The sequence below is a fragment of the Terrapene carolina genome, unplaced genomic scaffold (genome assembly GCF_002925995.2).
Source record: "Terrapene carolina triunguis isolate 2854851 unplaced genomic scaffold, T_m_triunguis-2.0 Scaffold58, whole genome shotgun sequence".
In the NCBI taxonomy this organism is placed as follows: Eukaryota; Metazoa; Chordata; order Testudines; family Emydidae; genus Terrapene; species Terrapene triunguis.
Genome location: NW_020664409.1, coordinates 74,651,513 through 74,665,594, shown reverse-complemented (window position 1 = coordinate 74,665,594; position 14,082 = coordinate 74,651,513). Strand labels below are relative to the sequence as shown.

Below are 14,082 nucleotides of genomic sequence, written 5' to 3'. Positions count from 1 at the left end.
CAGCTAATACACAGCAGTAAATGGGGATGGGAAGGGGGGGAGTAAACTGAACAATACATCATCTGCCCCTGGGGTCAACAGTTATAGCCCTCACTACTGTGTAACAAGTTTCATATATGCATTGGAATTAGGCTTTAACAAACAGGATAGGGAACAGAATCAGAAACGAGGAAACATTTGAAATTAACTCTGCAACCTTTATAAGAAACCTGGACACATTCCCCAGTTGGTAAAATCCTGCCACCGAGTGGAGAGAGTGTCATTAAATAAAAATGAGCAATTGGATAAAAATATGGAATTTTTAAAAAATACTTAAAATAAAAGGAACCATTAGTATGGAAAAGTTTAGTTATCTGATTGAGAATGAAGGACAGAGCTGCTTTTAATCAAAGATTGCGTATGTTTCAAAACAAAGAAACTAATCAAAACAAAGACACAAAAACAACCAACCAATCCCATGGTGTTCCCCTCCCCCAAATCAAACAAAAAACCCCAAAACGTCTGGTCATTGTCCATTAGCCTTTGGGTTAATGTTCTCAACTAACAAAGATATTAAAAATGCAAATCGGGATACCTGAACATACACCTTCACATACCTGCCAAGAGCAAACTATTTTTCCTTTCAACATACTACTACTTGTTTCTGAATGCCAAGTGCTGAAGAAATTAGATTTAAGTCAGTGAATGGCACATGGCAACAGACAATGATCTGCAATACACTGATGGCTACATTTTAAAAGGTATTAGACCCTTCGGTTGCTGCAAACATTTTCCCTCATCTTCCACCTGTTTTCTTATTAACCTTCTAATAGGGAATTCAGAACCAGGTCCAGTTTTCCTTCTCATATCTAGGCATACTCTGGAACATCTTTAGAGACTGATCTTATTTCTTGCCAATTCCATTGGTTACTTTTGTTTTGGAATGACGATTCCTTCTTCTAGATGAATGGCTCTCAATGTTGCCTGAATGTTTTGGTGGACTATCTTCAGTACCTACAAAGAAATCAAAATACATTTAAGATTTGGAGCTGACTGTTGAAAGCAATTCTTCACTGTTTTAATTTTTAAGGTTTCCTAGATATGTAATGTTTAAACTACTGTAATTATTGCAGGCTGAAACTATTTGTTTGATACTAGCACTCCATCTAGTGGCCAAATTAAAACATTTATTCTGTCAGCTTCTGCAAGAAAACCTCTCTCCAGGCAACTTCAAAAATTTAACAAATTAAAATGTGATGCTGAAGTGTCCCTCATTTAAACTGATGGCAAATTTGAATGTGGATTAAAATGAGTGACATCTCCCTCATACTGTTGACAATTATTTACATTAGAAATTAAGAACCGTGAAACTGAGGTTGAAGAGAATTATGGAATGAATCCCATCACCAAGTTTCCTGCATGAATAATTGCTTAGTATCTCTCATTTTGCATCTTTGTCACACACATTGGGCCTGTGCAGGTGGAGAGGTCTGATGATGATGAATATACACTGGCATTAACCTCTTGCACACTTCAGCAGAAAATTTGCCATTGAGCAGATAACTCTGATGAAGTCAGGGGACACTGTTAATGTTTTTAGACCAACAATTAGAGTATTTTCTTTTTCTATGCTTGAAAAATCTATTTTAATGGATGTATTTTTTTAAAGAAATCAATCTAATATGCTTCTTTAAATAACAAACCAAAAAGAAATCAATACAGGCAACCTAGGAAATCTGTGCATGCAACTGAAGAAAAACATGTGTAAGTGCTTCAAGTGTCAGGACTCTAGAAAGTTACAATGAAAAGAAAATATTGTTTTAATGATGTAAATACACCTGGAGTGTAACCTCTGAATGGTAGTTTCCAGATGCTAATCTTGTCCTTTTTCCACAGGAAGGTCCTCACTAAAGTGTGAGAAGGAGAAAACAGGCTGCCTACTTGACTTTCATTGCAATAAAAAGTGGCTGACTGACTGTCTGTGTGGACCCTGCTGAACTGCATTAAGCTCGTTAATCAACTAATATACTTTGATCTAGTTCTCTTTGAAACAAAACGCACATCAGTAGGGTCCACATGGACAGCTAGTCTGTGGCAGGCTAGTGCAGGGTAGATTGGCACCCCAACTTGCCATGAACTAAATGTTCATGTAGTCAAGCCATTAGTAAGTGTCAGTAGGAACATAAGCTCCTGGGCACATTCCTGCCTGCTCACTAACAAGCAGGCATAAAAGCACATCTCACATTGTTCACTTGAAGCCATACAGGGGATGTTCAGCGAGAAAACCTGCCCAACAAAGTTGTGAAATTCTCCAATCTCAAACATTCACTGTCAGGAAGGAATGGAACAGTAACAGGCCGAGGAGCCATTTGTTCCATTAAAAATTAAATCACATTCTAATGAATGGAAAGAAAATCAGTGGGGAAAAATAAAAGTGGCTTTGCAGCTTATTTCTATATGCACTTGAATTGCGCGGGTCAGAAAGTAGATCAAATAACCTATACTGTAGGTTTCTCAAGATACATTTGTTAGGACTGAGCTGTATTCCCACTGATACGACACTCAGAACGTGCATGCAAAGCAGCAGTACCTTTAGTGAATTTAGAATGAAGCCATGAGGCATCTGGGCTGTATGTGCTGTCCTCGCTTTCCGACAAGGTCTGTAAAGACAAGGAGGACACACGTCATTTGGAGGCTGAGTCAATCTCCACTTCTCCTTTCCACTACATTTTTGGTTAGGACTTGTAGCATTAAAGCTGCAGCAAGAATTCTGACAAAAATGCTAATGGAAGTAAAGGTCTTTCCCAATCTCATTATCAAGCACAAATAGCTGATACAACACAGGACCGTAAAATGGCAATAAAGCAACAGCTCCGAGGTGGTCTGTCTTTTAACAAAGCTTTTCTCAATATTTTTCATATTCTTCTTGTCTTTTCACGTAGACAGTGGAGACATTCGTTATTTATTATTCCAGTCTTTGATAAAGTTTTAGCCCTATTTCGTACAGCTAGGATTACAGAGCTCCTTGAAGACAACACCACACTTTGGGCCCACTCCAAAGCCAACTGACTTCAATGGAAGCGTTTCCAACTCACTTCAAAGGACTCTGGTTCACACCGTTGATTCCTATGTCAGAATTCTCTTTACAAGAATGTATAACAATGTGGCTGTGTTGCAGTTTAATTTTGGCTTAAAATAAAAATTGAGTCCCCACCAAAGTACCTTTTCTCGGTGGCCAGAGTACTCCGCATACCAAACCATTCCATATAAACACAGGAAAGTCGTAACAGCCTACAAAAGGGTGGAAAAAACAACATAAAAATGTTTACAGAACTTTGGGACAAGATTTCTACTGGTTTAATTGCACTGAGTCAATGCAGCTACTCCATTTGAGAGAGTTTGACCCTTTGTTTCTGAGAATTATTAGTAAATCCAATTTGTTTATTAAAGAAAGAGTATTTACAAATTCATTGTACCATTAACAATTTTCAGAGTATTAGGGCTCACATCTGCAACTCTTACTGGGTTAAGAAGTCCTTACTTACTGAATTCAGCAGGAGTTCTTGTATATGTACACACTACTCAGGTACATAAGGTTTGCAGGATCGAGGCCTCAAGGCATTGCTGGGCACTGTTTCATGAGCGAGAAGTTTCACTTACCACACAAAGAAGCCAAAACACAACATACAATATTTGTGTTTTGGAGAAGAGCTCTTGACCAAACTTTATGCACACAAAAGCTTCAAGGAAACCAATGACTCTGTGGGTAGAGAAAGAAAAAAGGTGAGGTTATAAACACTGATGAGGTAAAGAGTCTGGACTCTGTCCGCTCTAAATAAGCAGTAGCTTTAGCCAGATTTCGGATGAGTACGCCATTCTTTTGCAGCAGTGTTAGTGTAGAGAACATGAAGAATGCTAGGCTGACAGCCCTCAGGGCTGAAATTCTCTGCTTATCCATGATATGGGCACAAAGGGTTCAATGACAGTGAAAGCTTCCCCACACTCTCTGCTAATGCGCCTCTGTCTTCACCTGGAGGGATAAGATGATCATTCCATTTCTATGTCCACTCAACCCACAGGTTCTCTGTTGAGACAGTCAACAATGAGGCAACTGTACTGTGGACACCAGTCTACTTCATGCTGGACTGAACCACCAACTCATTTCACGGAAGCCAAACAGCCATTAGATGGTAGTTACTTTACCACCCTAGAATGGTTTCAGCTGGGGAGCCAGAGGTGAAAAGCCATTCCCAATCCCCTAAGCCACCATTCACTCTGGGTGAGTCCCCAGGCTGCTGCTCCAGTAGATAGGTTTGATAGACATGTGAAGGTTGTGGTGCCTCCCTCAAATTCTCCACCCAGCGGTAAGATGGGAAGTGTAGAAGGAGGGTAGCAAGAAGAAGGGGTAGACCTGCCTATTATCAGACAGCCAGTTCCCTCTCCTAGCTAATATGCACTGGGACATGAGTAGTGGCCACACAAAGCTGAGACTATGCCTTCCTGGCAGAAGGAGAGATTCCAGAATTTTGGCCCCAAGTACACATGAAAGACATTAAAAATGAAGGTCCAGATCCTCAGTAAATCAGTGCAGTTCCACTGCCGTCAAGAGAGCTGCACTCATTTATACCACATGATTTGGTCCTGTAAGTTTGAAAACACAGAGAAACAACCTTCAAGTTTATAAAATTAAGAGACTGGCTCTTATATTTATGGTACAACTGACATATCTGACAACATCCCAGGAAACAAAGCTTCCATACTTGCTAAGTAGCAGGTGACACAATATCACTGACGTACATGACTAATTCATGGATCAGGCCATAGGTGAGAGAAGATAGGGCAGCTCAGACAGCAGCAAGCAAAGTAAATTTGCAGACAGAAAACACGGCTTCAAAAAGGGTAGGTTTTTCTGGTTTGTTCTTTACTGAAAGATACCATGTAGGTGAATATGAAAATTGTAGGACAACAATGCAACATTTAATTTTGCATCTTGGAGTGCAATTATTCTTTTGATGACTTCTATAAAAATTTGCATATATAATTTGCAGCTGATTACACATGTAAAATATTGTTTGATCCAAGTGATACTGAACATTGTACATTCATAAACACAAATCCAATTTAGGCACAGCAATAAGCCCAAATACTTTGCTATAAGACAAAGGGTCAAGTACTGATTGCATCAGACATTATTAAACATCCTTTTAAAAGGCTGCAGAAACAAGAGCTTTTTCAGATGCCATTCTTATACCAAAAAATATTCTTCACAAAGGTGTCAATTTAAAATAGGTCACCAGTTATCAAAGACATCGATTTTAGTCAGTTTATAATTAAATCTTCAAAAGCTCATGGGAACTTGGTGAGAAACTACCATAAGGGGTATATACAATTTATAGCTCATGAGACAGCTGGATAGGCACTGGTACCTTAGAATTTCTTATTAACTTGTTGAAACTGAGGTTCTCTCAGAATAATAAAAATAAGTTTTCTCCTCAGAAGTGTGTCCAGAAAGAACTATGAAAAATTAAATGAGACTGATTGGCTTACAATAACAGTATGCTCACTAAGGACTGGAAAGATTACATAGAGATGTTATCAGAATATCGGTGAGGTGATGGTTGGGGGTGAGGGGAGATTTTGTATGATGTCACAACAGTACGAGTGTGTGCATGAGGGGAGGAGGGAGGGAGGAGAGTTTATAGATGCCTGAGCAACTACTGGTTTACTGGTCTTCCTAAAGAAACCAACAGAGATGAGAAGGAGTCTAAAGGAGTCTCAGGTTCTCATACAGTGGAGATTCCTAAAGCAGAGGATATGAAAAAGGAAGGACTCTTAGTTCTGGTCATCTACCTCAATCTCCATTGGTTGCAGCTATTTGAGATGCTGTTTGCTCAGCAGAAAAAGCACATCTATCCCCTCTTCAAACCTCCCTGAAGAGGATATCAAACACCCTGCTTAATGCAAAACTTTCTGTAATCATGACCTTGAATCACCCTCACTCATCTAAAACTGATGCTTTAGAAAAGAGGGTGGATAATGTTGAAGATTTCACAAGAGACTGGATGCATGACCAGAGCGAAGTATGAAGTCCGTTAGTGGAGTCTTTATCAATTCATTGTTAAATAGAACTCTATGAAGAATAATTGTGAGAACATCAGAGCTACCAGAAAAAGTTGAAGGACTTGGTGCACATGAAGCACTTACATTCCATAGCGATAGGCATCTGCGGATACCCTTTTTGCATTAGAAAGAATTGGGTTAGAAGTTTGAAACGCTATTCTGTGTTCTGAAGTTTTTCAGAACGCATTTTAAATAACGCATGGGCCCCTCCATCTGACTCATCCCATCTTTCGAAAACCCATATTAAGCACAAATTGGAAGGTAACCAGTAAGAAAAGGAGCATGAAGGTAATCTGGAGTCATAAAGACACCTTAAAATTATGACAAAATATACAATATTCGTGATCTTGCAAAGTCTATTCAGATGCACAGTAAATCTTTGACTTGTCAATCAGGATATTTTCTCTTCAGGCAGAAGGGCAATAGTTCTTTTTCTTGTCAAAACTTTCTGTAGTTGATCAGGGAGAGAAACACACATTTTTCATTTTTATGACATACAGCCACTTTTAAGCAATTCAATTGAGAAAAATAATTTGATTGGGCTAAGTAGGGCGATGAACGTGATAAAAAACTATACAGTACGAAAACAGAACTTCTGAAGATTCCCTTTCAGATTCTGTTCTTCCTGAACTTCACTCAGGTTTTGTTTAAATGTTATCTGCATTATCCCCCTTATTTTAGTGAAATTTCTATATGCTTTCAAATGATCATTTACATTTTTTTTCTATTTTAAGGATGATTTTTTTCTGACTGCCCAAGGTGATTGGAAGTTTATTTAAAAATTTGTTATGAAGCTTTTTCAAGGAGAGACGAGGCTGTTAAATTCAGTTAGTGGTAAAGAGACCGTTTCTGCTCCTCCTAATTCTGAATGTTCAGATTTATAAGCACAAAAGCACAAACTTCCTAAAATATGTCCCTTTTTGGCAATACATTTTTTTTTATGATTTGTATATCTGACTACAGTCTAAACACTTCCATAGTAATTTATTTATTTATTAGACAGCTCTCTTCTTACCTAGGAAACTTCAATTTAAATTTTCTTTAAAACACATTTTCTTGCTGATTGTCAGTCACCCTATTATCTTTTTACAAACCAGATATCAATGACTGAGACTATTAAATTTCCTTCCATGCACACAGCTTCTTTATACATTTTGATTTATAAAACATACCTAACCTGACACTCCAGATGTACACACAATGCAGTCTTTAAAAACCCCATACAAAACAAAAGTCAAGTTTCACCTAATCTGAATCTACTCATCCTTATCAGCCCTGAAAAAAGCGTAGAATAAAGGAACAGGGTTTGCAACATGCTGTGAAGGTCAAAACCTGTATCAGACCAAAAGAGTCTGGGCAATTTCCACTGTGAACTTCATCTTCCCAGCCCCCAAATGATTATTTCTAGAGCTTGTCATCTTGAGCATGTCATCACAACCTCTGGGTTAAAAACCAAGAGGAGAGGATCTTTCTGAGATACACAGAATACAAACAATAAAGAGAGCTTTATAGATCAATGCCAACACCCTGACTTGCATGAAATGGAAGCCAGTAGAATCTCTGCAGCGCAGGCGTAATGTGCTTCCTGCAGGAAGTACTGGTAAATAGGTGAGGAGCTGCATTCAATACCAGCTGAAATTACCCAACTTGTCTTCATAATTCTGTCAAGGCAACATTACCCTCTTGTAATTTCATAATCTGCCCTAAAATGGCAATGAAAGAACTAGACTTTCCATGCTGAGCTAGATAACCCAACTGTACTGAAGTGTGTTAACACAGGTTTTGAGGCAATAATGAACAGTCTAGCAAACTATGAACTGTAGGGTGCATTTTTGGATTCATGTACAAAGACTATACTGTCTATAACAGACACTGTGTTCACTCTTCTCCCAAGAAAGAACAATGAAAGGAATCCACCAATACCACTCCTCAGTTGGCGAGAAGGGCCGCTACTGAGCATGTTTGGTTTTCTCCCTCTGATAGGGGAATGTCTGCACTGGTCCCATAAAGCTTCAAATCTCCAACAGTCCATGGAGATGGAGAGGTTTTACATCAAGAATGTAAACAGACATTTACTTAATTAAAAGATACAGTAAAACTACATAGAGAAAGGATAGCAAATAGGATACTGTACTTCTTACTTTTTCATCTTTTGTCAGTAGTACATAAAAACACAAGACATTTTCCTTTAAGAAGCATGCAGAAGCTGTTCTAGCAGTGCTTGAAACTAAATTTTAAAGGCAACTCCCCTTCAAAATAATTAAAAAAAAAAAAATCAAATGACCAAAGAGAACAAAAAACAGACCCCCGTCTGCATCAGGTAAATCAATTTTGTGGACAAAAGAAACTATTAGACATTTAAGAAGGACCAGAAGTTAAATTGTGGCTCTCTTGAAGTCACTGGTAAACTCTCCTCCACTTCAGTGGGACCAGAATTTCACCCCTGGTCTCTACCTAAAAGCAATTATTCAAGTCCTTACTGGTCCAAATACTTCGATTCTTTTAATAAAGTATTGCTGTAATGGACTATATCCTGCTAAATTCTTCCACTTCACTCAATGAAATAGTGATGCCAAGCAGACTACTGTTCACATTCAATCTCCAAGAGGCACAACATTACCAACTACTCCATAACAGTAAGGAGTTTCTTGGCACCTTTCCCTTTGGTCTGAAATGTACAAGTACACTGATGATCCATTAGTGTGTGCACATTCATGCCACTTCTTGATCCATTCTTTAAGAAGAGAAACCTAATCCATCTTGTGAAAGATTAAACAGCTTTCTCTGCACAGAAGAAAGTCAGTCTATCTTATAAGAATCAATGACATATAGCTAAAAGCTGCCTTTTATCTTCCTATCTTGTTTGGCCACATTTGTTCACATGTAGGACCCACTCAAGAAAAAGAAAACTTGAACTTGTACATTTAGCATCAAGAAGCTCTATCTCTCAAACCTGCAGCCAAAACCTCAGAACCTAAATTAAAGCCTGCACTGCTCTTAAGTACCCTTAAGAAGATATATGACTATAATAAAAAGGTTCCTTCACTGAACACATAATAGCTCTTCAGTGAAGACTTTCGCTTAATGCTCTCACCAGCTTTCAGGTGCTAGAAATTCATTGCTTAAAAGGGATGTTCATTTGTTCAGATTCTTGTTTAACATCTTTATTTTACTAGTGCTTGTTATATAAAATATCCACATACAGTTGAAAGTGTGAACCACCCCCAAAGACCTAGCTATATTAAGATTTTATATAATTTACAGGATTGCCAACCACAAGCATACCAATTTTTTATATAAATAAGATTAAAAGAAACCGAACAGCTTTTAGGTTTTTTTTTTATTTACTTTCCTGTGATTGAGCCTTTAGGGTTCACATTTTCCAGCTTTATTCCACATTCATGAGGGTTATAAACTTCCTTTTAAATGAAAACTAAGATTCTTACTTAGTCACATGATTCTAGGAGCTGAGGCCATCAGAGAAACACCAAATACCTTATGACTTCTGATAAAATCACAAGAATTGGCAGCAATATTAAATGTATATATTTGTGGTACCTAAGCACTGCACAAAATTAAGGAACATAAAAGCCTAGAACAAAATGGTGTTTTAGTAAGCAAAAGTACCCAAGTTCAAAGGGACTGACAGATGAGTGTGTGACTTATTCAGCTCTCTAGAACAGTGGCTCTTGACCAGGGGTCTGGAGCCCCCCTGCGGGGGCCACGAAAGATTTCAGGGGGGTCCAGCAAAATAAACCAGAGAGGGGTCAGCATTAGACTCGCTGGGGCCAAGGGCAGAGAGCCGAAGCCTGAGCCCCACCACCCTTGGCTGAAGCCGAAGCCTGAGGCACGGGGCCCCGGGCAACTGCCCTGTGTGCTACCCCCAAACGTTAGCCCTGGCTTTTAATCTACTGGATATGCAGAAAAACAGTTGTGGCACAGGTGGGCCATGGATTTTTTAATAGCATGTTGGGAAGGCCTCAGAAAGAAAAAAGTTGAGGACCCCTGCTCTAGAACTTCTTAAATTGCAGTGTGAAATATGCTGTATACTGTATTTTGATTTTCTTTTATCATTTCTTCCAATGTTTTGTACTGTGCTAAACAATGTAGTGCTCAAATAAATAGGAAGTGACACTCATTTGGGGAATCTTCTGAAGTTTCAGAGTTTGATACAGGATTATAAATTACTGTCTGGAAATTCCATTCCAAACCAGTACTCTAGAAACTGTAACACTTTCTACTCTGCTGCTTACTATTATGTTGGATCTATACATCCTGGCACTCATTACATTCCATAGTCAGATCTATATTTGGTCTTCTAGAGATTAAGCTGATGTTATGCTACATAAAAATACTAGAGCTGTTGATTAATCGCCGTTAACTCATGCAATTAGCTCAAAAAAATTAACTGCGATTAAAAAAATTAATCGCGATTAATCACACTGTTAATAGAATATCAATTGAAATTTATTAAATATTTTTGGATGTTTTTCTAAATATATTGATTTCTATTACAACACAGAATACAAAGTGTACAGTGCTCACTTTATATTATTTTTGGTTACAAATATTTGCACTGTAAAAATAATAAACAAAAGAAATAGTATTTTTCAGTTCACCTCATACAAGTACTATAGTGCAATCTCTTTATGGTGAAAGTGTAACTTACAAATGTAGATTTTTTTTTGTTACATAATAGCACTCAAAAACAAAACAACATAAAACTTTAGAGCCTACAAGTCTACTCAGTCCTACTTCTTGTTCAGCCAATTGCTAAGACAAACAAGTTTCTTTACATTTACAGGAGATACTGCTGACTGCTTCTTATTTACGTCACCTGAAAGTGAGAACAGGCATTCGCATGGCACTTTTGAAGCTGGCATTGCAAGGTATTTACATGCCCCTTCATGCTTTGGCCAGAGGACATGCTTCCATGCTGATGATGCTTGTTAAAAAAATAATGCATTAATTAAATTTGTGACTGGACTCCTTGGGGGAGAATTGTATGTCTCCTGTTCTATTTTACCCGCATTCTGCCATATATTTCATGTTATAGCAGTCTCGGATGATGACCCAGCACAAATTCATTTTAAGAACACTTTCACAGCAGATTTGACAAAACGCAAAGAAGGTACCAATGTGAGATTTCAAAGGATAGCTACAGCACTTGACCCAAGGTTTAAGAATCTGAAGTGCCTTTGAAAATCTGAGAGGGACGAGGTGGGGAGAATGCTTTCAGATGTCTTAAATGAGCAATACTCTAATGTGGAAACTACAGAACCCGAACCACCAAAAATGAAAATCAACCTTCTGCTGGTGGCATCTGACTCAGATGATGAAAATGAACATGCAACAGTCCACTCTGTTTTGGATCATTATCGAGCAGAACCTGTCATCAGCATGGACGCATGTCCTCTGGAATGGTGGTTGAAGCATGAAGGGACATAGGAACATTTAGCGTATCTGGCACGTAAATATCTTGCGATGCCGGCTACAACAGTGCCATGCGAATGCTTGTTCTCACTTTCAGGTGACACTGTAAACAAGATGTGGGCAGCATTATCTCCTGCAAATTATAACCAAACTTGTTTGTCTGAGCGATTGGCTGAAGTTGGACTGAGTGGACTTGTAGGTTCTAAAGTTTTACATTGTTTTATTTTTGAACGCAGTTATTTTTTTGTACATAATTCTACATTTGTAAGTTCAACTTTCATTATAAAGTTCTTGTATTAGGTGAATTGAAATATACCATTTCTTTTGTTTTTTACAGTGCAAATATTTGTAATCAAAAATAAATATAAAGTGAGCACTGTACACTTTGTATTCTGTGTTGTAATTGAAATCAATATATTTAAAAATGTAGAAAACATCCAAAAATATTTCAATAAATTGTATTCTATTATTGTTTAACAGTGCGATCAATCTAATCGCTTGACAGCCCTAAAAAAGACCATTAATCTTGCTAACTGCCAGCTCCATTAATGAATTGGCTACACAGCACATCAGCCTGTATGCCATTCCAAAAGCAGACAACTGAATCTGAATGTTCACTGGTTGTTATAATGGAATCTCTTGAGATTCAGCAAATGGGCGTGAAATGGATGTCCCCCTAAAACCTCAGTGCCAACTGATTCACCTAGGTTGGTTATATTTGCCAAAAGCAAGAAGCAGGAGTAAAAGCATACCTCAGCATGTATCAGCCCTGATGGGACAATATCTACACTAGCAAGCCTTGCTTACATGAACAGCACTGATATCTGCAACTTCAAGAGGACAGAATATTCCTTTCAAAAAAAGGACAGATGTTTTAAGACAGATTTGTTCCCTTCACCTTCTATAATGTTTCTATGATCGAGTGAGAAAACAGCAAGTCCTTAAAGGCTTTCTGCAGACTGTAATCCTCTCCCACCTTTAGAGGACAGGTTTCTATGATTTTTGCCAGCTGTGCTGCTACATTGTCAGAGGCCAGACTCCTACAATATGGATCTTACCCAGGCAGTTACAGACATTTTGCTTTCCAGAACTGTCCATTTTAAAACAATCCTTTCCATATCTCAAAAATGAAAATAAGAAAGAAAGAAAGAAAAAAGCAGGATAACACTCTAAAGAGATATAACTTTTAAAAAAATGTTTTTTCTACTTAATGTCTTTCATTGCCATCACTTGTATTACTTTTTACATGTTAAACTTCAACTATTGTAGAAAAGAACATTTGGGATAACTGCATTGTCTAAAGAAGCGGCGTATACAAGTGAGGAAACAGTAAATCAAAAAATAAGGAAATTTTAGTACTAAAGGTGTTGCCCTACTACTCCAAGATCAATGGGAATAAAACAGTTACCTACCTACTGTCGTTCTGCAAAACATGGGTACAGACATATATTCCACTTGGTGTGCACGTGCCCACTGCACTGAAATCGGAGAATTTTGCTTTACATTGCCCATTGGGGTGGTGCTTGTGCCCTCTGGCCCCATAGCCCCTCTCATAGCTATTTAAAAGGCAGTGCTGCCTCGACCCTCCTCCATCGCACTGAACATCAATAGTTGAGACTTCAGTGCAGAGGGGACAGAGGCTGGGTTGTGGAATACACATCTGCACCCACTTCTAGAAGAACAACAATTGAAGAACAGATAGGTGACTTTTTTTCTTCTTCAACTGTTTGAAAAGGTGTATTCTACTCAGGTGACTCATAAGCAGTAAACGATGGAGGTGGGGCTCAGAATCTGCTTAAATAATGACAGCAGAAATGCTCTTCCAAAGTTTGGTTCTGATCTAGATGCCCCACTTTAGACAAGAACTTAGGGTGTGGCCTCAAGACCACCTTGTTTTTGAAAAACTGAATATAGGGAGAGTCCACCATTAAGGCCTACAAGCTCACTAAATCTCACAGAAGTTAGGACAATAAAAAAAGCTGTCTTTTGGCAAAGAAGAGACAGAGAGCAAGTGGCTAGGACCTCAAACAGAGGACCCTAATGGCAGTGTGCTGAGATCGCACCAGGTAGACCCTCAATGAGCTGAGAGAGACCTGAGGACTTAAGATGCAACAGGTAATCCAAAATGTCTTGAATACATGCTAGCATTGGCTGAATTCCCTGAGTCAAAGACCAAACCAAAAAATGCTTCCACCTCGCCAAACAGATATACCTAGTAGATATACCTAGTAGCTACAACAAGTCAGGAAAAAGATCTTGGAGTCATCGTGGATAGTTCTCTGAAAATGTCCACGCAGTGTGCAGAGGTGGTCAAAAAAGCAAACAGGATGTTAGGAATCATTAAAAAGGGGATAGAGAATAAGACTGAGAATATATTATTGCCCTTATATAAATCGATGGTACGCCCTCATCTCGAATACTGCGTACAGATGTGGTCTCCTCATCTCAAAAAAGATATACTGGCACTAGAAAAGGTTCAGAAAAGGGCAACTAAAATGATTAAGGGTTTGGAACGGGTCCCATATGAGGAGAGATTAAAGAGGCTAGGAC

At 38.4% G+C, this 14,082-nt stretch overlaps 1 protein-coding gene across 1 annotated transcript in view; it reads right to left on the bottom strand.

Annotated features, from left to right (window-relative positions):
• Positions 1-428: 428 nt before the first annotated feature.
• The window catches only part of PTDSS1 (phosphatidylserine synthase 1), a 50,665-nt gene continuing 37,011 nt past the window's right edge, over positions 429-14,082 (bottom strand). Inside the window, exons 10-13 of the mRNA XM_024204755.2 lie at positions 3,640-3,739; positions 3,202-3,270; positions 2,570-2,639; positions 429-993 (exon numbers count right to left, since the gene is read on the bottom strand). Coding sequence (XP_024060523.1) covers positions 884-993; positions 2,570-2,639; positions 3,202-3,270; positions 3,640-3,739 — 349 coding nt within the window. The 3' untranslated portion in view covers positions 429-883. The remainder of the gene's footprint in view (positions 994-2,569; positions 2,640-3,201; positions 3,271-3,639; positions 3,740-14,082) is intronic.